General features: G+C 37.0%; 1 protein-coding gene across 4 annotated transcripts in view; it reads left to right on the top strand.

Moving 5' to 3' along the window:
- The first annotated feature begins 116 nt into the window (after positions 1–116).
- Positions 117–24566, top strand: part of LOC106181631 (histone demethylase UTY) — a 63224-nt gene continuing 38774 nt past the window's right edge. The window contains exons 1-5 of one of the 4 annotated variants that reach the window (XM_086996523.1): positions 117–362; positions 2838–2904; positions 3358–3505; positions 3962–4011; positions 4561–4619. In XM_086996523.1, coding sequence (XP_086852649.1) covers positions 295–362; positions 2838–2904; positions 3358–3505; positions 3962–4011; positions 4561–4619 — 392 coding nt within the window. In that variant the 5' untranslated portion in view covers positions 117–294. Of the gene's footprint in view, positions 363–2837; positions 2905–3357; positions 3506–3961; positions 4012–4560; positions 4620–15343; positions 15422–23593; positions 23782–24566 lie in introns of those variants that run through there. The other 3 variants (XM_086996522.1, XM_086996525.1, XM_086996524.1) reach the window with 3 other exon arrangements.

Here is a 24566-nt window from a genome sequence, read left to right as displayed (position 1 = left end):
TAGGAGATTATTTGACATAATTATAGTTTTTCAAAATTAAGCAATGTGTTTCATCTCTTGAACACACATATTTTTTCGGTTTATTTTTGGAGCAGAAGCTTTACAACTCTTCCAACCTGTCGAGCCTCTTCCGCGAATACAAGATTACTGGGAGGACAAAGTGAATGATAGCAGTTATTGTTTTTTGCCTGTTTTACAGCAATTTAACAAACTGCATCGCGCTGCTTTGGTTCGCCACAAGGTGATGTGTCTGTGAAATCGCATTTTTTTTGTTTGTAATCGATTTACACAGATATGGAGACCGAGACGAGCCAACCCGCTCTTACCCCGGTTGAAATTGAGCTAATTCAAGAATATGATAGGTTGGTAGAAATTGTATTCTAAATTTTATCATTTTCTTGTGTTTTTTTCTGCACAGTCAATATTGGCTTCAGCAAAAGGTTGCTATGCTTCAATATATTTGGATATGAATGCATGTAAACATAGGTATTTGCAAAGCTTCATTTATCTCTCCCCTATGACATAGGCTATGTTACTGTGTAAGACCACCCACTAATTAAATTAGTGATTCGTTGTATTATTTCCAGTTCATTAAGTGACTTCCTGTAGCCTAATTTTATTTTTCTTTTATTGACTCCTGTTAACTTGTCATTTCGCTTGTTAAGGCATTGGCTATTGAAAACCATGTTTTGTATTGCGTTACTTGCTTTATTTTACACAAGACAAAAATATGTACTTTACCTAGATTTGTTACAATCAAAAGTCTGCAGTGATTGCTCCACAATTTCTATAACATTGCTCATCCTCATGTAAGAAGTAAAAAAAAAATTGAAAAGTTAACCAGTTATGTTCATTTACTACAAGTTAACTGCCATATTGTTGCAAATTAGCATAAAAATCCACATGTTTGCACTCTTGTTTATAAATCTTTTCTAGTAACTACTATATTTACTATTGTATGAAGGGTATAGATACACATAACTGTAAAAGAATTGTCAGTTGTATGTCAGGAGATGTCACATCTTTTGTTGAAAGATATGAAATGACAAAGCTGAGATGCTAAATGGCTGTCATTTTACAGGTATAGGCACCTATTTCCTTCAAGTGTTAACACATATATTTAACTTACGTCTCATTCAGAATAGGGGACCAGCTAGTCCGAAGGTTAAATATGGCAACCCACTACAAAGCTTGCTGTCTAATCTGCTAATAGACACTGAATGGACATCCTGTGGGAAAGTATTCAAGTGGGTCTGCCATATTTGACCCTTGGACTAGCTTGTCCCCAATTCTGAATGGGGTCTTAGGCTCTGTTCTCACAACTTTTAGATCGATCTATCACCGCGGGGAGTCTCACTAGATTACTGTCAGATAATCCCCCTTAAGTGTCCATCCCCGCCTACTACAAGCTTTAAGGGGTAATTAACTTTCGTGTCCGCCCGGCTGACAGCTATTTAGCGTGAACCCCCAGGGAGTTAGGTCGATCCAATGTAGGTCGATCTAATCTATGAGAATGGGGTGAAAGGCTTCGTTCACATGCAATGTCTATTTTCTAATTTCTATTTTCTATTTGTGGTATGTCTAATGATCACGGTCTGTGGCCTGAATATCCCGCGGCGTAATACTGGCAGCGCGAGCCAGTTACTATAAGTTACTATAAGTAACTGGCTCGCGCTGCCAGTAATTACGTGGCGGGATATTCAGTGCACAGACCGTGATCATAAGATAGCGCAAATAGAAAATAGAAATTAGAAAATAGACATTGCATGTGAACAAAGCCTTACATATGTAGTGAGGGTAGATTCCATTTAACGTATATAACATATATAAATCACTACTACTACTACCAATATCATATACATTTTCAATAAAGTTCATACAATGACCCTCTTTGGTATTTCTTCAAGTTATGTTATTACCTCTGCCAAGGAGGTTATGTGTTCACCCCTGTTTGTCTGTCTGAAAAAACTAAATCATTATAGAATAATAATTTAGGGGTCAAACGGCATTGGGTGGAGACTTTGCTGCCTTGGCGGAGGTCTGCGCTCTCTGAGTGCTTTTCTAGTTTAAAACTATATGCTGGCAAAGGTTTTTCATGACAACTGTCTTCAGATGCATATTTTAATGAGAGCGTTAATGCTTAAAAACTTTTTAAAAATTTCTGTGCTATTGGTGCAGGGATGCAGTGTTGTATGATATAAGTTCTATTAGAGAAGAGAAGTGTTATAGTTAAAATTTTTCATCAGTTCACTTGTAAAATCTTCAGAAACTGACTAAGGACCATTCTTTCCAAACTTTTTTTTTTGCATATAAAATGAGGATTTGTCTTTGAAGCATTTATCCATATGTTCAAAATGATGGTGGTATTTGCAGCACGCCTGAAATGCTGTTAAAAAATGTATTATGCTGGTATTTGACAGTCAACTGTTTTCCCCATAGTCATATCATGTAGCGTTACTTGTGATAAGTAAATAGATAAATTGTCTCAAATCCAACAGAGCTAGTAATCCAATGCAAATTTAAGACTTTTATAAAACAAAATGGTTTCAACTCCTCAGTAGAGGCAAATTAGCCAAAGTCAGATCAGTTAGATAAAAATTTACAATCAGTTATTTCTTTTGTGATATTTGCAATAATAAGGTTCACAGTTAATTTATGAAAAAAAATGTTTCAACTTTTGTTTCTTTTCTGAAAAAAAAAAACATACATGAGATATAAAATGCAGTTTGAAAAAGAAAGAAAGAAAAAAACAGTTTACCTTGTAGTAGACACGAGTTATTTTTATATGAAAGTATTAAGTGCAATAAATTCTATGGCTACTGTATTTTTTTTTTCAGTCGCGCCTTTGGGTTCCTGAAGTTCACAAGCCCTGAGGAAGAAGGGAAGCGAAGCCTCATTGTCAAGGTGAGTGTTCTTTAAAGTTGTTATTGAAAATGAATAAAACTGAATTTTAAATAAATTCTCAGAGGTAAAGATTGGTTCCAGGCGCTGTTTTGCAGTGGGTGCTTTTTCCAGGATTTGGGGTCTAGGCCGTCCAAAATTACCATGGTACCTGTAATTTCCTACAAAATTTTAGGGAGTCCAAGTACTAGTATGCTTAAAGCCATCATACTAAAAAAATCCACAAGCAGTCCAGTCGTCTTTGAAAATAAATGCTGTCTGGTGATGCTGGTGGCCATCCAAATTATGGCTGAACAGTTCACTGGGAAAACCCTTGTTTGCAGTATTTCGGAAGATATTATACTGTCTTTTGAAAACACCATATATATATATATAACTTGTTTTTATATAAAAGTTCAGTTGCTTTAATGCAACAATCAGGGGATATCTCTAAGTTTTTAAAATTTCTCTATTTAGGCCATCGAATACTATGAGTCTCAGATCAAGGAGCAGGCCAAGCAAGACAAGACCAAGCCAGAGGGCACCCTGAATATCACTAAGGTGGACCCCACTGTGTATTCCACACTGGGGCACCTTCAGCTTCTCATGGAGGACTTCCCTAAAGGTAACACCAGGTCTAATGAAGTGGCTGGCAAATTTTTGATTTTTTTAAGCTGTTTGGTGAAAATTATCTGTCCCTTAAACAAAATACTAGTATACCAAATAATGTTTGGACTACTCTATACAGGGCTTGACGTTAAGGGTGGCCCACTGGCCCTGGGCCACTGAAAACCAACCTAGGGCCATTGAATCGATGTCATGTGTCAAATCATCCTTGCAATATTTATCCATATCGTGGGCCAGTATCGAAAAAAGTTAGTGTCAAGCCCTGCTATATCCACCCTAGTTGCTTCTTTCTCTTCCATATTTTTTAACACTTCATGTCCAATTACTAGTGAAAGGATAAGAGGAAATGAGAAAATCCCCAAGATTCTAATATACTAGAATTGAATTGGTTAGGGATAGAAATGACTCCAGATAGACCTCTTAATGTTGATATATATTTCTTTTCTATATTTAGCCCTTTCATCTTACCAGAAGTACTTCAACCTCCAGCAGGACTATTGGAAGGTAAGCATCCACCTAAAACAGAACAGTAAGAAATTGGATAAATATTTTTTAAATAGACAAAGAAATTCAGGTTGTAGAAATTTTGTTAACATTCCATTTTAGTCATGGAAAAATGGACCACCCCTAATAGAATATATTTTATAAGGATGATTTAGTATCTTACAGTGAAAGTGGATGCACATTCATCATTAAAAAGTTAAATTGGCAGTTAAATTGGCAACAGTATGATATAAAGTGTGGAATAGGATTATTCTAGAAAAATTGCTTCATTGAAAACACTTTGCTTGGAGATGCCAAAATGCAGACCTGCTATGTACAGATGAGACGCCCATGAATTTGCAAGTGAAGTTTTGCTGTTCATTGACCTACTTGACCAGCACCATTTTTTCTTTCAGCATTGATCAAGCTCTACCCTTCCAAAGTCAACTCAAATAATAAATTAAGTCAGTTTTCCACTCTTTCTTTGCTCATAACTCTCTAACACATACCTATTTATGATAATTATAAATTTATAATAATAACACTTGAATATATTTTATATTATTTCAGAATGCTCCCTTCCTTTATGGCCTTGGGATTGTGTATTTTCACTTTAACGCCTTTCAGTGGTGAGTACTTTTTTTTAAGGGCTTGAAATATGCTAGCTTATATCTTGCCTATATTAGTAAGTTCTTGATTGTGCAAGTTACTGGCCAAAGTTTCTGTAAGAACACATTTATGACATGGTCCATTCCTAGTCATGGTGAAGTCACAATGTAGACCTATGTATGAGATAATACACTGTCACTCGAGCACTATATACCAAGACACTACTCGAGCACTATATACCAAGACACTATATGCCAAGAGGGTCAGTGAGAGACTTTCCATGCATTTATCGTGCGAGGGTAGCAGTGTATTATTTGGTATTCATACCAAGAGAAAAGTACCACTATTACACTGAGAAACACCCCTCAAACCAAATAAAGCATATATTGCCACGATCAACTAACACCGCTTGGTGTGTATGTTTGGTATTACAAATCAAGGTTGATCAAGAGATGAAAGATTAAGGGGATACAGTGTAAGAAGAATAATTGTATCTCACCTATCCTATGGCTGGCACGTCAAACAATAGGAAAAACACGTCAAAGCATATAAAAAATGTAGGCAAGTGTGTCAGCCAAATACAAGTGTAATTATCCTTTTGTTTGAGGTGCCACCTTTGAAATAAATATATTTATATTTTTCCGTATATATAGAAATTTCTCAGTGACTGCTTTCTTATCCTGTTGTTATTGATATGAGGTAAATTGTGCCAGACTCCCATTTTTTTTTCCAGATAAGTTGCAGATTTACATAACAGTAAATATTTATATTTTTTTTAGCCTGTACTTTTGTATTTGTGAAAAAAAAGGGAAAAAACATCATTTTGTGAGCTATGTTTGTTCCATTTTCCCCCTTTTTTATCTCTGAAAAGTTCTGGTAAGGAACAAAGGATTGTTTATTGTATTAGTTGAGCTGTTACAGTATTAGAGCATGTATCTGGAAACAACACATGGTCTCTTTTTATCCTTTGAAGTTCTGTTATACTTAGCAGGGACAGTTATCAAAACCCATAGGAAAACATTTTATATATACTGTTTTTATCTGAAGGTTCTTGTTCTTCTTGAGTTTTACTCTATGGGAGCCATGGTGAAGATCATGCCTGTAAGGAGAAAAACTTTTATTTTTTAGCTATAGAGTGGCACATTTCAGCTGAGTGACATAGTACTGCAAGTATTTTCATTGTAGATGTGTTTTATTTGATGGAAGATTATATTTGTAGGTTTAAAATATTAGAGAAACAAAGAGAAACGTTAAGCTGCAGAGGTTCAAATTAGATATAAGAATATTATTTATAATGTTAAAAAGTGATGTATCTTAGAAGTGTCAGCTTTATCACAGAACATCATTTGTTAAAATTTCTCCTCCTTTGCTCTAGAATGCAGGGGTGGTGGTGGTGGGGGGGGGGGGGGGCAAGATAATGAATATTAAAAGACCGAAAATTGAATCTTGTCAGGGGAATGACAGTGAATTACTAACAACTGTTATAAAATGAAATTTTGCTGCACATCTGTTTTTTCTAAGATATTGTGTACTGTATTGCACAGTTTTGAGTTGCTCCCTTACAAAATGACATTGATCATCCAGATAGAACTCATCCAGCCACTGCTTGGCTGAGAACACTTGCAGGGCAGGAGGGCAGATAAAACGACCTTGACCCAGTTACCTTGGCCTAGTTTCTTCTGAAGTCCCAGGTGAATTTTCCACAGCGAAAAAAACCAATTACATTTTCTCACAGAACAGGCAGCAGACATTTGAAGTCAGGGAAGCATGGGCTGTATGCATTTGTAGATAATTTTCAGATGGTAATGATTTTTTTAAAGTTGGAAGCCTAGGAAGATTATCTGATTACTTAGCTGTCTAAGAATGTTTTGTGTGAGATTTTTGATAGTGGTAAGTGTATTGTTCTTTTCTTTTTCCACAATTTTCTTTTTCGTAGAATGAAATATTTTTTATGTTTTATAATGTTTGAACATACTAATATTTAGTATTCTTCTTTTAATAACAAATTTTTTAGTTTGGTTCAGATGAATTTAGTGAGAACATTCAAGTGATTGATGTGTCATTGTGCTAGATGTAACTTAGGCAAGATGAGAAAATTTTGTTATGATCAGTGCTTTGAGTGTATTTTGAGGAGGGTCAAATGCAGGACTAGTGGAGGCGTGCTTTCCGCTGTGGCAACTCCTGAGAAAGGACAGAGGCTGAAAGTGCAAAAGAAATCTGAAGTGTTTTAGGCATTATTTAGGAAAATGTGTCTTACATCACAATGAGTTAGGTAGATGAATACATAATTTTTTTTTTTTGCAAAAACATCAAACACTTGTTAGGGTATATAAACTGAGATCAGTTTTTATTTTATTTTATTTTATTTTATTTTATTTTATTTTATTTTATTTTATTTTATTTTATTTTATTTTATTTTATTTTTAAATTTCTTGAGAGGTTACATTTGATATTTCCCCTTTCAATATTTTTACAGCCATGTTTAGATTTGCAGAGAAAACAGGTTATCTTTTAAAGCCCCTGTCTATCCTTGCACAAGCTCCCATCCCCACCCCCACCCCCCATCTTCTCCATATTTACCTCTGGACTGCCTAGGATAGGAATACTGACGCAATGATTTGGATCAATATATCATGTGCATTGTTTTGCCAAAAAAAAAAAAAAAAAAAAAGAGGGGATCTTGGGTTTTTCTCAGCAATTAGTCAGTCAAAAATTAGTGCAGCAATTCAGAACTTAGCTGAAGCAATACCTAGAAAAAAAAGGTCAGACATAGCAGTGTTTATTTTGGATGACTTACTGGCTTGCTCAAGGTTTTTCCCTGTCTGGGAATTAATTTGGCATAAAAAAAAACTTAAATTGTACATGTATGTAGAAGGTGCCTGCAGGGACCAGCACTGGCATTGTCTTATACATGGATGGGGGCCCAAGGGTCCCTGATGATGGATAATAAATGTCATGCTATGAGAATTGGTGCCTCTGATGCCATTTTACAAGAAAAAGAAAGCGAAGTAAAAAAGTTGATCATAGTATTGGATAGCTACCTGTGTATAATTGAACCACATCTACATTTTTAGTACCTGCTAGTGATATTGCCTGTGCTGACATCTGGCTGTCACTTTTGGAACTAAGATTGTTGTCTGTTTTGGCCTAAGCTGGACCTGATTTCTCCTCATACTGCCATATAACTTCATTGGCATAAAATTTGCTATGGGAAGTGTTTTTGGGTCTTTTTATATGGCACTACATCTTGTGCTTTTTTTTTTCTTTTTGTGGGAAAGACAAGATCTCCATCCGTGAACAATGGGTTGACCTTTAAGAGACAGTGTCATTTCCCTGTGGGGTAACAATGAAAGGTGGGTGGGGGGAGAGCTTTTATCTCAGCTTGTTTCCTAGCTGAGCCACAGGAACACGCTGGGGAAGATGGGCCTATTGTTATGATAAAAATAGAAATAAAGTAAAAACAAAAGGGTGGGCCAAATGCTGTTTTGTATTTTTGTTGTAGGTGGTGAGGGCGTGGAGATTTTGTGACCTCTCTCTCTCTCTCTCTCTCTCTCTTTGCGTCAATGCTTACATGCACCTTATGGTAAAGTCCTATACATATGGATGTGCATTGCATGTACAGCTTTCACTTAAACCCTGTTCAGGGTCCATGCATTTGATTTCAAAGCATGCAATGGAGAGATGTGATCCATTCGAAAACAAAATATATTAATGACTTTACTATGCAAATCTGCAGCATCAAACTGAGCAAGCACACTGGTTATGCTTGCTTCTAAAAATAATTAAAACTCTGACAGCACATTTATGTGTTAATTTCTGTATAAAACAACAGTTCATCATAATCAACAATATTATGTTATGATTCCATGCTGCCAATATGATATGAAATGCCTTGTGGGCTCTGAAGAAAAACAAGTTTTATAACAGGATATTTTTACATGCGTAATTAAGGTAATCCTATCCTTTACACTGGAACGGATTTGTTTCACCTTTAATAATGAGCACAGAAAACATGATACTCTGATATCAGACATTTTGCATTGAAATTCCTGAATATAAATGTATTTGTTCTACATATTTTGTAAATCAGCCATGCTGATGTTAGTATTAGTATGTACATTTCCATGAAGTATTATGATCTAAGAGAATACTCTAAATGAAAAAGAATAATATATCAATGATCTAAGAGAATACTCTAAATGAAAAAGAATAATATATCAATCGATTAATATTTGCTAATTTGTCTTATTTGGTTTAAGAAATATATATGCCATTAAAAAATTTCAATATTTCTATGTGATAAAGCAACATTTATATACCAATCTACTGACTATCTACTGACCATCCGTCAGCTAGAAGACATATTACCAGGTTATTTAAGGATAGAACAATCTCAACGACTCCTGAACTTTTAACCCCAGACTATTACTGGGGGCGATCTCAAGATGAGTGGAATTCTATAAAGAGTGGAGTGGATTCTATAAAGACTGATACAGGTAAAAAAAATGAAAATGTGAAATATTTAAAGGTAAAGGGCATTCCTTAATGTAGGCTCAATGGATATAGCTAGAGTTAAGTATTTTTCGTATTGAAGTTGTTCATCACTAGTGGTAGGTTACTGGATATTAGGTACAGCTGAATATACTAGTATATAATTTGTATTAGCCACACAGTGACCATTCCGATTATCTATGATACATTACCTACCATAATAGCCATTATAGCCATAAACCATGTTTCTCTTTTTAATGTACAAACTATTACAAAATAGTTGGAACATCATTCTCTTCAATTTTGTTACTAAGTGATACCCTTGGTGACTTATAATGTAATTTGGTCATTCCACAGTAATTTTTTGACTTAATTTCCCAAGAGAAATATTGAGAGAGAGAAAACAATTGCATGTTGTTTAATTTTTTTGAAGTACTGTAATTTGGAAAGATTTTAAGTGGCTAAGCATTTTGAATAGAAAAGTTGATGTTTTTCATCTTTTTAAATTTGTCACAAGTCTTGCTCTATCGTGTTATTGCTACTTATCGTTAATGTTTGTAATTTCTTTACTCTTTGTGTTCATGACAATAATGTATTAATATCATCTAACTTCCCAAGCCTAGTACCATAGAAGCATATTTTGTTGGAATAAATAGTAGATTTTTTTACATAAATAGTAAATAGGAAAGCATATATATGTATGCTATCTATGGCCAACTGGTATATGTATTATTGAAGCATTATTAAAGTATTCATGCCAGTTCCAGTAATTCCCTGATCCTTGTTTTTGCCTCATAAACATTTTGCTTTCCCTTCTTGTAGCATTTCACACCTTTTTATCATCATCTGTTACATTTAACTGACTTACCTTCTTTATTTTCATGTCAGATTTCCACTGATCATTTTTCTCCTCCTTTTATTTTCTCCTAATTAAGCGACTCCCATTCATTCATGTGAAGCCAGAAATGAGCTCGAGTTTTGCAGAGACCAGAGTTCAGAATACGGCAAAGTTTTTGTATCACTAGTCTCACTGCTATATTATCTATTGTATGAAGTAATATAGGGGCAAGCTAACATAGTGGTGTTACTTGGAAGTGGAGATATGTACACTAGGCTATGTCTCCTCAGTGTTACTAAGGTCATTATTACTTGATATTTTTTGTGGTGTTTGGGGAATTGATATTATTAAGCAACACCTTTATCTGCGTGTTCAGAGTTATGTTAGAAGTATGGGGTGCTTGGATTTAAAAAAGAAAAAGAGAAATAAAGAAAAATTAATGGAAGTGAGGTTTCTGTTTGCAAGGATATGATAATGAGGTACTTTTCAAGTGTAAGTTAAATACTATTTTTAAATGGATAAATGATGAATTAGAGAAAATAAGGTGACTAAAATTTGAGAGCAATTGCCATATTGTTAAGGTTATTTTAGGGGCGATGGTTATAGTACCATCATGTAAAAACTAATATTAATTGACTTCCGTAACTTAGTCATGAGATGTTTTGTGTTTTTCTCTTTTTTAATGAAATCTTTTCTGTTTAATTTTGAGGAGTTTGAGTGGTCTGATTGGCATGCAGGTCTGAGAACAAAGCAGCAGGTAGAAGAGTACGGTAATCTCTCTATAAATTTGGTCAGAACTGATGCATCTTATTTCTTATTAGTGGTATCTGATTTTATCTGATATCTGAGAAAGAGTATTTGAAATTTTCAACAAGTGCATTCTTCTTGTGTTAATAAGTTTTACTTTCGTGTGTGAGTGTGTGTGAGTTATAAATGTGAATAAAAGCAATAAACTTGAAATTATAAAAAAAAATTTGAACAAAGAAGGTATTCAAAATTCATGAGTGTTTATTGTGACTGAAAGTGAAAAAGATTGGAGACCTTTTCCCCCCTCATTTTTTTTTCTGAGTAAAGTGTCCTCTTAGTACTTGTGAGAATAAGAACCAGCATGGAGGGCAGGTGTTTTCCTCAAGATGGTGAACTATTGGAACAAAATTCAACAAGAAATCAGATGAAGCTGTTGAGGTTGAGGCAGGTGTTTCTTCCCTCTTTTTATACAACTAATTGGATTGAATTTTCTTTCAAGGCTCTTGTCTGCATTTTCTTCCCTTTTTTCCAATGAAACAAGTCCTAAAGATATACAATTAATGTCATTGCTGACTGTTTGTTGTATTTTTTTCAGAGACTATTTGAAAATCACTTATTAGTGGTAAAATGGATTTTTTCCTGGATAGAAAATGCAAATAGACAGAAGAAAAGATGTTGATGATTTTATTTGTTTTCTCTGGCCTGTATCCAGAGGTTGACTATTGATGAGGAACAATGGCTAGACTGGTGAAGAGGGCGGAGGGGGGGGGGGTTCTTGAAAACCCCCTTTTTTAAGTAAAATTAAACAGTGAAGAGCTTTGCCTGACTCAACGTGGTGGTTTGACACTGTGGCTGTTTTGGTTCAGAACTGTGTCACATCCAGCCCAATTAAAAGAGATGTATTGTCACAATTAAAGAAGTTACTGCTGGAATGTGAACAAGATTGATAAGGAAGCCAGCCCTCTTGCAGCACTTTGTCAAATAAAGGACTCGGAAGTTATAAATCGCAGAACATTAAGCGTTGGTGTCTAAAAAACTGCATGCATTTTGTCTCTGTTATATCAAGAATAGTGACAATATAGCTCCTCTAAGTCCATATCTAAGCTGTAAAAATCATTGAGCTAGGTCAATTGCTGTGACATTGGATTAGTGGCCAGTCCATCCTGACATCTAGTGGTGAGAGAGAAACTAGTATCTGTAGTTCTGGATCTAAGTACATTCTGTGATGACTTTCTAATGACTCGTAGCTCATAGCTAGGTACATAACTAGACTTGGCAGGTGTCAGTTATGGGTGAATTGATCAGGATCAGCACAATTTGATGCAATGGAATGAAGGAATTCTTACTGAAGGTCAGTGCCATTTCTGACTATGCTGGCATTTCTAAATCTGTATTTTTGAATGGTTGGTTGGGAGAAGAAACGCATCAATCATAAGTGCAAGAAGCAGGGGAAGGGGGGGATAGCCACTGTCCCCCCTCTTCCCCCCCTCCCCCAGCCCCCATGAAGTTTGTTACTATTTGTAATTACATGTAACATAAGGAATTTTTACCCAGTACCAAAGATCACATACTTTAGTTTAAGAAAACAGAAAAATAAATTTTGACAGGTAAGCCCTGTTTATAATATATTTATAAGTTTATAATAATTTGACGATTGTAAAATTTATTCAGCATGTGCATGAACTTGTTCAGCAAGCACCCACATATGCATGCACAGCAAATGCACATACACATAAACACATACATTGACATTGATATACTTGTCCTTTTCTGGGGCATATAGGATGATTGATTCTGCATATAAACTCTAGGTGCCCTCTGCCTGAATGATAAATTCACCAGAGGCTTTCAGCTCAGATTCTGTGGATATTCTACTATATCAGAGCTCAGAAGTGTGTAGTGTATTGATTTTCTCCATTGAGATGCAGTGTAATCAGCCTTGTGTCTAGACTTCTAGATGAGGACTGGGAGGCAGTGATCGCTTCCAGGAAAGCACTGCAACAAATTGGGGGGGAGCAGGCATCCAGGTAAAAGATGGTCCTATTCAGAATGAATATATCGACCTAGCCATCTGATTGCATTCTGTGGGAGTATCTGCGGAGTAAGTGCGTAGTAACTAGGTCAATAAATTCATTGTGAACTGATCCTATATATATATATCAGAAGTGAGGCGCAGACAGAGATTCTAGTTTTGTCTAGACTCCTATGTAAGGTGAAGGCTAGTGTGAGTGCTGGCGGAGAGCCAAGAGACATTTCAGGACCAGACGTCAGGTAGAAGTCGTCAAATTCTGGGAACTGGCAGGAAAGGATAATTAGACCCCATTCCCATAAAAACAGCATCAGTCTACATGGATCGACCCAACTCTGCGTAGGAAATCTCGCTAAGTGCAGTCAGCTTAATTGAAGGACACGCCTCCTGTTGTTTCCAACGTATTCGTATAATAACCAGCTTTTCTGTATTCTATTGAATGCCAGGAGGGGGTGTATTAATCTGTTTAGGCTAGCTTATTTAACTTAGTGTGAATCCCTGCAGAGTTGAGTCGATCCACGAAAGGCCCGTGGTGCTTATGGGAATGCACCCTTAGGGGCCTTAGTGTATTAAGCGTAGATTAAAAAATCAGCCTATTAAGACTTCGCTCTAATCTGGGGACTTGTGCTAGTAAGAGGGCATTGGCTTCTTGCAGACTGACGCATCAAGGGAAAACTTTTATGAATCTAGTATAAAAATAGATTTCTAGTATAATGGTGTGTTTTTTTTTATCTAATCACTGCAATCAACCTGTTTTAGATGGATAAGATGAAAGGCACAGTGCACTGGGAATCTAGGCAATAATTGAAACCTGAGAACTTGGATGAATCCATTAGTGCAAAAGGAAAGGGATGTGTTACTAAACATATTTTAAAATTATGTAAAGCAGAGTAATTAGTCTGCTCTGATAAAAGTGGGTATTTTTTTGTGGGGATATGTAACAGGTTGTTCTCAAGTAATTCTGATGTTAGCTGAAACTTGGATAAATCTTAGAGCACCCAACACAGGGTAAGGTAAGGCAAGAAATAGCATAAATAAATAAATAAATAAATAAATAAATAAATAAATAAATAAATAAATATGAAACAAACAAAATGAAGTAAGAGAGATAAAATAGAAACCGTGTGTTATATTGCGGCTCTATTAAATGGACCCTTTGTGAATTGTCAGCATTTTACAATCTTCCTCTTTTTTCTTTGACGACCAATATTAATGTCCGAAGGCATGCTAGTGACAAGCTCCCTCCTTTGAAGTTTTGGTAGTCCCTGCCCTCAGCTATCACTTTGCATTTTTATGTCAAACGAAAATGCAAGAAATGCAGAAATATACATAACAGTCACCTTGAGACGAGTAGAGAGAAAAGAGCAATCGTAAAAACATATGATTATTTGTTACTTTTGAGTTAAAAACTGGCAAGATTGGTGGTTGTCTGGTACAGAGGAATTATTGAGGATACCAGTAAAATTTAGGACTGAGTCAGATTAAAATGAAAAATAAAAAAAAAATGAAAATGAAGAAAATGAGAGATGGATGGATGGATGGAGAAAAGAAGATGAGAGAGATGGATAGAAGGAAGGAAGAAAATGAGAGAGATGGATGGATGGAGAAAAGAAGATGAAAGAGGGATGGATGGAGAAAAGAAGATGAAAGAGATGGATGGAGGGAGAAAAGAAGATGAAAGAGATGGATGGAGGGAGAAAAGAAAATAAGATAGATGGATGGAAGGAAGGAAGAAAATAAGATAGAGGGAGAGATTTTGTAATGCTGTCCTCTATCAAGCAGGCACACAGTCATGAATATATAGAAGATGGAAGGAGAGTAGAAATAAAATAAAAGAAATGGATGGAGGGAAAGAAGAAAATGAGAGAAAGAGAGAGAGATTTTGTAATGGTATCCCATCAAGCAGGCAGACATAGTCATGTCTGGCAGATGTATTTATAAACAGCCAGCCAGGTTAGCTTAGTCTGCCATCATTAGAGGGGTTTATTTTTAGGATATGCAGGTAATTTAATGTATCCCCCCTTATATTTTGAGATGGGCCCTTCCAGCTGTATTACATTACATGGGAGAGTTCAATTGACAGATGTGAAAGGGGGAGAAGCTGTCAACATTTCTAATCTGTGGCAATTTAGAATAATAAAGTGGAAATTTTTAATACAGATGTTTCATTTTAATGGCAATGCAGATTAAGTCTATAGAGAGGAAAGGGTTCATAATGTAGGAAGTCTGTACAGAGCTGAGTAATTATACATTAAAATTTGAAATATTTAAGATTGTCCATGTTGGCGATGCCCATCTGGGACAATTTCATCTTGCCTGGAGAGGAAAGGCTAACACATGCAGGTGGCCCCTGCTCAGCATAATCACCATTTTCATTGCAACCCCATAATGCCTCAATTTATGCAGCCCATAGCTATACATGTTCTTGTTCAATCTCCCTGTCCCAAGGCCCCTGTAGTGTAGCTGTGAAAGAATTCTTATCCTAACTGTTCAGTTTGGTTCTAATCTGAGAAATCCCCATAGATATATGCCTGTGATGCCATTCAAGACTAGGAGGAGAGTAGTATAGAGAGAGAATCAATAAAGCTACCCAGTCTTCCTAGCATAAAGCAATACACACACATATAGGCATAGCATACACGGAGGCTGTGTGTGTATATACACACACGAGCGGGACGGACGTAGCAGGTCGGGCTAACTGGGAAGACGTGCTGCGGGTGAGTGTACGTATGCAGGTATGTGCACAGCACGAGAAATTATCTAAGTGGAAGGACGTACAGTGTGGTTGTTCTCACATGATTTTGCGAGCTTCTCAGCTTTGAGGCCAGCAGAAAGGTGCCTTAAGCAGTGAACCTGGTGGATAATACATTAAGGTATATAAAACACAGTACAGGATTATAGAGCTTGGTTGGGACGAAACAGAATTTTATGTGTATATGTTTGAGTGTGTGTGTTTGTATGTAAATATATATAGAAAGAAGACCATTTGAGGGTTAAAATAACTTGAGCCTTGAGACTGGACAGGTGGACTCACTTATAGCATCTTTAAGGATAAACAGTTCTAATTACTAATAACTGGTAGACAGATGGTAAGGAGAAAGAGCAGGGAACAGACTGATAACATCCATAGGATTCCTGACTGAATCGCTGCTAACTGACTGCTGCATTAAAACCACTGCGAATCATTCTAGCTATTCTGGATCTTTTTTTTTCCCCAAAAGAATTCTGGATCTAGCTCCAGTCTAAGAATAAATGAGTGCTCTGTAAGCTAGAAATAAAGTCCAGCTAGAAACAAGTTGATGTTCCTTGGGGTAAAGTATAATTGAAGTTCTTTAAGCCTGCTTTAAGCTGGTTTAGCCAGAGTTGACCAGTGTTTTAAACAGGTCAGGAACCTTGCTAAACATCAGCGTGCCAATCTAAGCAGGTGCGCATTGTAAATATTACATAGCCCCATGAGGGCTGCATTGAGCCATATCGCTAGAGGTCAGTGGGCGGGTCAGTGCAGGCTGGGTGACCGCTGGGCAACCTGCTGACGAGTGTTTTGTGTCTGACATCATATTGAGGGTACAAGCAATTGGAAATAGCCTACAAAGGGAAATAGATCAAGATTTTAATTTGATATATCTTTTCTGCATATGTGCAACAACAGAAATAAATAAGTTAAACCTAAATGCATCTTTAGTAATTAAGATCAGGTAAAGCAAGGTATAAAATTAAATATATATTAGATTCATTGGGGTGGGGCAGGGGGGGAGGAGGAAGAAAGAACCAACCTTTTCACTGGGAAAGGGTCCGCTCTGGGTAAAAAATTGATCTAGGTACACAAAGGTTTCATGGTAAACAGTCCACTGTTTCAGATGAGGAAACCCCTTCCTGCTTTGAAATAGCTGGCTACGGAACTCCTGTACTTTCTGCTCCCTTGACAAAGCAAACCAGCAGCTTGCTGCCAGGAGGCAACACATACTGTTCTATTGTATATTGTGTGCAACAAGACCCATATATGTATCACATAATGCTCTGGCTGGCAAGATATAATGATACATTATATTGAATATTCCAACCTTGAAGGATGAGGAGAATAACCGTATTTGTTTATTCATGAAGCATAGAGCACACTCAGAACAGCAGACTAACAGATCTACGGTTCAAATATGGCCGTCCCACTTGAATGCTTGTTGCGTAATTCCTGTGGGAATTCCTGTGTATTCCTGTGTTTTCCTGTGTAATTCCTGTGTATTCAGTGTCTAATTGGGAAATAAGCATCAAGCTTTTTAGTGGGTAAGCCATATTTGATCTGCAGATCTGTTAGACCGCATTCGCAATGAGTTGAGCCAGGCTTTACAAATCCTGGGGACTAAATATGGTGGACGTACATGAAAGAAAAACCGCCTAATCTTTTAATAGTCTCGCCGCCTCTCACATGCCTCTCCATGCATCGTCCCTGCGGGGGTACAGTCATTAAATTTCGGCTCCATTGGGACGACACATGGGGAGGCGTGTGAGAGACTAGTTAGTCCCCAAATTCTGAAAGGGGACTATTGGCCCATCCAGAATAGAAGATCCGAGTATCAACCGGTCCAAGGATCAAATATGCAGACCCTACATGAAAGGAAGACCCCTAAATCCTGTAATGGTCTCTCCGACTCTCACACGCCTCCCCACGCATCGTCCCTACAGGGGCACAGTAATTAAATCTGGGCTCCAATTGCCCAGATGCATGGGGAGGCATGTGTGAGAGTGTGAGAGACCATTATAGGATTAAGCGGTCTTCCTTTCATGTAGGTCTGCCATATTTAGATCGTGGACCAGCTAACATTCGGATCTTCTCATTGTGAATAGCCCCTATGATGAATGGCCATACTAGATTGTATCACACTCACCATCATCAAGGGGGCAATCCTCCCTGAAACAGGTGACGCAGAAGTGCATGTATGTAAGATATACCTTGTGATGATATGACACTAATGTTGGAAGATCACGTAACAAGACTGAGAATAGTTCATCTGTATTCCCGGTAGACTGGCTGAAATATCCGAAAGGGAGATGCATCATCGTCAACTAGACAAATTTGCGCGACCAGTAATTGAGTTAAATGACTTCTTTGATAAAGCTGGAAATACGAAGTCCGATGGTAGCAGTCAAATCGAGAAGCAGACTACGCTATAGTGCTATTCTGTATTACATAAGGATCAAAAATGTTATCTAAAAATGTCATTTTAATGAATCCCAAAATTGCGTATCTGAAAGATTGATCATTTTTGCCTGTTGAAAAGATTGAGGCATTACTGTCTCCTTTGACCAGATTTATTACCAAATTCTGTAATAGTAGGATGGATTTTTCTAATCCGTTGTTATCTTATTAGCAATTAATCAGTTTTCTACTTTCCCTGACTGTAGGATTTGATTCAACCTTTAGAAATAAAAGACCTGGAGAGTCAACATTTTGATACCTCAGTTGCAAGTTAAGCTAAAGCAGTGGCACTATAAAGTTTAGTACTTAAATTTTTTTAGTGTTTTTATTTTCTTCTTACACAGTCAAAACAAATATAGGAATGTTATTTTGAAAAAAAAAAATAGACAACACTGATTTAGGTAGAAAATTACACGATAATAAAACAAATGTCAAAACATTTCATGCGACAGTTTCAGTGTCTTTGTATCAGATACAGCATCATCCAGCAGGAGTTGACTGGTCGTATTCTGAACACACAAGTGCTTTACACAAATGGACTTTATATGCAGCTATTTCATGGACATAACATATGAGTTGTACCACAGATTGGACACATAGTGTGCAGACACTGAGAGGATTCAAGGCCACAGAAAAATGCGACATGCTTAGTTACAGTGAGTCTAGGGCTTTTTGTTCTGAGAGTCATGCACAGTGTAAAATGCAACAATAACTGATTTGCCTGAGGAATCTTAATATTGTATTTATTTGTCAGACTTGCTCTGTGTGTTTTGTTCCATAAACTTAATTATGCCAGCTGTGACAGTATTGGGGACTAAATTTAGCCCCTAGATATAGATTTTAGTCATAAGTACTTCACAGTGTAATTAATATTAAACTTGGAAGATGTGATGTTTAACAAGGCTAGACTTGTACAATTAGGTTCCATTAGGAGGGGAAATAGCTAAATGAAGGAGAGAGGGGGGGGGGAGTGTGTGTGTGTGTGTGTGTGAGAGAGAGAGAGAGAGAGAGAGAGAGGAGAGCAGTGGTGGTGAGGGAAAGGGATTAAGAGAAAATTTACACGAGTTGGAAAAAAGGAGAGTATGTATGTGTGGGAGAATAGAGAATGAAGAAGAAATGAATAAAGTGAAAAGGAAAAGATGAAATGCCGGACGGATGTGTTAAACTGACAAGAGCAGCAAGAAGGTCTAAGTGGAAAATAAAGTTTTTTCTCCTCAGATATGTGTATGATATTATATTCAAAGCAGGCTGTAGACCAAGTGGGGAATACCAGAATACTTTTTACAGCTTGTAGTGCTCCCCTTCAACCAAAATAACTGAACTTGTCCTCAAGTGCCACACGAGCTTGGTAACCTTAGAAATTCATGCCTGACTTTGAAGTACTATGAAGAATTTCAAACATACCTTAGGCAAAAGAGAACATTCTTATAACTTTTGGCCTTTAAGATGATTTTTTGTGCTAGCCACTTAGAAGTTCAGTGAAGAAATTCAAAGAGACCAAAGCATGGAGGACACATGTTGTGGTGACACTGCACTGTATACCCATGGAATGGAAATTACTCATACTTTCTAAAATCCCCCACTGTCATATTTTTTGTGTAGATATCCTGCAATTTCAGTGAAACAACTTATCTTTCCTAATTCAGACCAATAAAACAATAAGGCCCTTCAAACCAAAGTTCCTGATGTCAGGATTTCCTTCTGAAATGTAAGGAACTGGCTAAATGAATCATGATTTATTTTGAATTCAGTCATTTGATCATATTTATTTAGTGATGCAAAACTTGGAACCCAACTGTAGGTTTGGGTTATGCAGTGATTTGTGAGCAAGAGAAAATTACTTCTTATCAAGAAAAATTAGATTTAGTGTGAAAATCCCATTTCCACCTTTAATTTGGACATAATACATATAGGTTATTTATTTTAAAAGAAATTTTACTTTTATCACAAAATGATATTCTATCTTGATATAGCCCAATGCTATGTCAAGTCACCAAGGGACTCCAAATGCCTTTATAAGTGCTACAAAATTATGGAATAATGAGAGAGGGTATTGGTCAGTGAAGGGTCAGTTCATCTGACCACTGGCTACTGTATTATGGTCATTCAAGGGTCATTAGACTGGGTGACCACTGGAGGTGGACTGTATGGTCATTAGTGGACTGATTGATGGATTTTAGGTTTTCTGAGACTATTTCACATTTTAGTTGCTTTCACATTAGGTTAGACATGAGACAATTGGGTTTTGAAGCCAAAAAGCAGATTCAGTGATTGCATGATCCTCTGCCTCCCCCCCCCCCCCGACTGCCCCTTTTGATATTGTCATGTTTTTTTTTTTTTTTTTTTTTTTGGGGGGGGGGGGGTTCTGGGTTTGACAAGAAGATGTAATTGTAGTAAGTGGTTAAACATCAATGAGACTATTTCAGGCCTAATTTTGCTCAAAATAACTATAACATCTTTCTCATAACACTGTTTTACCCGTGATGTCTAAAGTGACAAAGAGAAAAGAGCATGCTTTGACTTACAGAATATTGTACATGGTGGCATGAAACTCTAGAGGTGAAATGTATGAGGATATATTAGGAGATAGTCATCTTTCCTAAGTCTCATATGTCCATACGTGTAATAAGAACAAAGACTGTCAAGTTGAGAGTGGTGGATCATCTGAGTCAGCGTCAATCAAAATGTTTGCGGTGAGAGTGGGCGGAAAGGCACGCTTGCTGTTTGCACAGTAAATTTATCAATAAGACTCCTAATTGGTTGACTAGCTGCGGTTAGTGGAGTTATGACAGATGGAGGGGTATTAAGTCGAGGTTTGTCACTCACCAGGGTTGACGTGACATGGAGCATGTTTGTTTTTTATCTCGGCTCATTTGGCTGTCTGTGACTTCCAGCTCTGTATCTGGTTTGTAGTTAATTTGTTTTATCTGCAGGGTGCAGAATAAGTGTCTCTCTCTCTCTCTCATTTTGATTTGGGAAAAAGGTCAGTGTTTTTAACCTCCCCCCCCCCCCCCCCCAACTGTCCTACAGGCCTGAAAAGCAATGGAGGGTTACTTTTGCACAGTTCACATGTAATGTTGTACTCCATGGAGTGAGAATGTGTTCATGTGTACACACATGCATCCACACACAGACACACACACACATGCATCCACACACAGACACACACACACACATGCATGCGCGCGCACACACACACACACACACTAATAATACTTGCACAGTGACTTATGTCTTAATTGAACTTACCTTGCAGGAAATTGTGGTTAACACAACTTAAAACCAAGTTTACCCTCATTACACCAAGAGCGATCCAAGTGGCATGCTTTGTGTTTTTTAAAACACCAGATTTTTTTGTTGTTTTGAACAATACAAGGGAAATCCCCAGAAAATTTTGATTTTTCACAAGAATAACCTTTCACTGTGCATCTTTAATGAAGGTAGAATTACATGGTTGGATCCCAGTCTTGTTCAGCAACAGTCATAACATCAGAGAGCTGATTTTTGCCAGTTGGAAAGTTGCTGACGGGATGGAAAAAAAATGATTTAGATTTGCACCATCTGCTGTGGTTAGTGAAGAGATAATTTTCCCCCAGTTGGCAGACTATTTAAAACACCTGTAGAAGTCACGCAAGAGGTTGACAAATTATCTCAACCTGGTTTTCTTGCTTACTGGTAATTACTTTCACATTTTTAACACCTTACGAAACACCCGTATTTTAATCTGTGTTCAGTATGTATTATAATAGCTGGAGTTGTGGAGATGTCTGTTCCTGCAGAAATGAAAATGGCTCTCTTTTCAGAATATTTGTATCATGTTTTTCGGGTATTACTAAGAAAATGGTTTTGGGGAAACCCTCAATTTTGTTTAAATTTTGGGCTTTAATATTTGGCCTTCATTGTTTCCATGGTAAGAACTTCTTGAGTGGTTAAAAGTTTTCTTAGTTGGCAAGGAAAACTTACCTTAAGTACCTGAAATAGTCTTCTTCAAGGAAAGCAAATTATCTAGACTGTTTTATCTCACGACCCAGGAGCTAAGAGGTTTTTAGCTTCTTTTGTATTTCCTTACTCCAAGATAAAATTAATACTTGTTAGTGAAATGTGTTATGGTCTCTGATTGGTTACCTATCTAACATACAGCAAACCGGCATTCTTTAAGTGTTTGAATTAGGATATTTGAGTCCATTTAATTTTTTTGCACGTTACAAATGATGACAAAATTTAGATTTCTTTTCTTATTGTGATGAAAAATCACATGCGCTCAGTTGAACACTTAACACTAACCGACGCTCTCTCTCTCTCTCTCTCTCTCTCTGCCCACTCTCAAACATGTAGCAAAAAACAAACATGTTTTGCATGTGTACCATTTATGCTTATGCACATAACATCCAACAACATACATACACACAGATCCAAGAGTGCATACACAAATTCATGTGTTAATACTTAAACTCATACATCATACATGTACCCCACCCTCCACACACACGCACACAAACATACACACACACACACACACATACACACACACACACACAATCATGGTCTTCGCAAGCCCCAATTAGAACGAATCACCAACCTGTTGTTAGTGTCGTGTGTTTACATTTTCCAAGAATGCACCTGTTCTCTGTGCTTTGTTTATTCCCCCCATATTCCAGGCCCTGACTTTTCCTACCCCAGCCCAGGATAGAGAATAATTAATACTGAATCATTCACCTGTGAAAACCATGAAAAATAAGGGCCAGCAAGGTTTTAAGCTAATTAGCCAATCTTGTGATTTACCAGATTTATTTCATGATATCTGCTCGATTGGATCGAGTTTGTTCCATATTTTTATGCTCAATTTACTTTTATTTTATATAACCACATAGGTGATTTGCCTGCATGGAAAGCTAGGTAAAATGTCATGTATGTATGTATGATCTTCCTTAACACCTGTTGGCAAGAGCTGTTTAATTCGCAGAATCATAAATGTTCCATTTCTCAAAATATGTTGTTGTTAAGAAACCAGTGTTGCATGAATAATAATAATGATAGTAAAAGAAATAAAAAAAGGAAGTGTTTGATTAAAATGTGGAGAAATAAGGGTAAATACGAATCTGTGGAGTTGACAGCTGTGTAATTTGTTGTCGTTCTTTCACTAGTTAAATTTTGACGCCTTTTGTTCTCTTCAAAGATTTACCTTTGCACATGCTCATAATCACACTGGTTTCTAGATGGTAAAGAAGTCCAAATCATAAACAATATTCCATGCCTTTGTACCACTAGAAATTCTGACCTTAAGATTTCCGTGTGCTCTTAATTAAATAAGGAGACCCCAAAACATGAATAGATAACATCCAGAGCCTTTTAATTCTCTTTACTATCCAATGAAGGGGTCCAGATACTGTATAAATATATTGTCCTAAAGCTGATGTCCCACCACAGACCATTGCAGGCATAACTGTGCAAGCTAAGTCCAAACTCATCAAGGGATGGCCCTGAACATGCATTAAAATTCCCCTTATTGATAACAAACCATATTCCATGTAGGCAGTTATTAAGAGAGCCCTGCATGTGAATAATTAATATCTACCTGTTATCACCTCATGCTCTTTGTCATGCATTGAAAAAGGACATGCTGATAAATGATTGTGCCCTGAGTGTGTGTAAGCAATGCCCCTTTACCTGTTATCACCTTGTAGTCTTTGTTCTCTACTATGTGGCCTGGCAGTAATAACAAAGCATTAGGCCAGGCTGGTCGGCTGTGTGTTCTGGTGGTAGAGCTGGAGAGAGAGTCAGTTCTCGACACTGATAACAGTGGTTTCTACACTCATTTTGGTGGACGTTGCTGCTTTAACAGCGTGGACTGGGATACCTGGTGGATATAGGATAGTTCAGGAAAAGGTGAGAATTTCGGGATCTGTTTGTGATCAATGTGTTTGCCCAGTTGTAACTGTGTTGTAACCTGGTTTAAAAACCCTTCGACTTCGGATGCAGGTTTTAACCCTGCTTTAGGGTGACCTAGTTTATCGAAGTCATGTTTTAAGAGGGTCATGGTTGAACATTTACTGAAAGACCTGAAAATGTCATCTATTGATCTTGAGTTTGGTAATGGCAAAACTGTAGCCATATATGTTAACCACCTGCTGATATTGAGCTTGGACGCGCACATCTAATGTTCCGTACACTGAAATCATGTGTGGCCTGTGTACTAAGACTTCATGAGGACAAAGTAAAGGCATCTGTTGGTGTATATGCAGTCTTTGGAATAGAAGTGGCCACTGCACACTGTTGGCCACATATTGGTGATATTGTAACTCAATAAAATTTTTCTGAACCTTGCCTAACTAGGCCTTAAGGATTATTGATGTTTTGTCTGTGTGGAATTTCTTCAGCACTCTGTATGCAAAGTAGCGTATTATGCAATAAGCAAGCATGGTAGTTGGTTTACTTGGCCAGATGTTTGGTAAGGTTGGCTGGTCTTTGTTGAGGGGGGCCTATTTATCACAGGACTTTCTGGGTATTTGTAAGTTTAACTAAAAAGAGAGAGTCGATATATTTTGGTCATACAATTACCTGGAATGGGTTTGAGAAGGAGAGAAAATAAGTTGAGTGACAAAAAAAAAAAAAAAAATGGCAAAAGGAAAAGGGTAAGAGGGTAAAGCCTAGGTCCCAACTACGTTTTGGAC

This window comes from Lingula anatina, chromosome 10, assembly GCF_051362555.1.
Source record: "Lingula anatina isolate TDL-2025a chromosome 10, LinAna3.0, whole genome shotgun sequence".
NCBI lineage: Eukaryota > Metazoa > Brachiopoda > Lingulata > Lingulida > Lingulidae > Lingula > Lingula anatina.
This window is presented reverse-complemented; position numbering and strand designations above follow the sequence as displayed.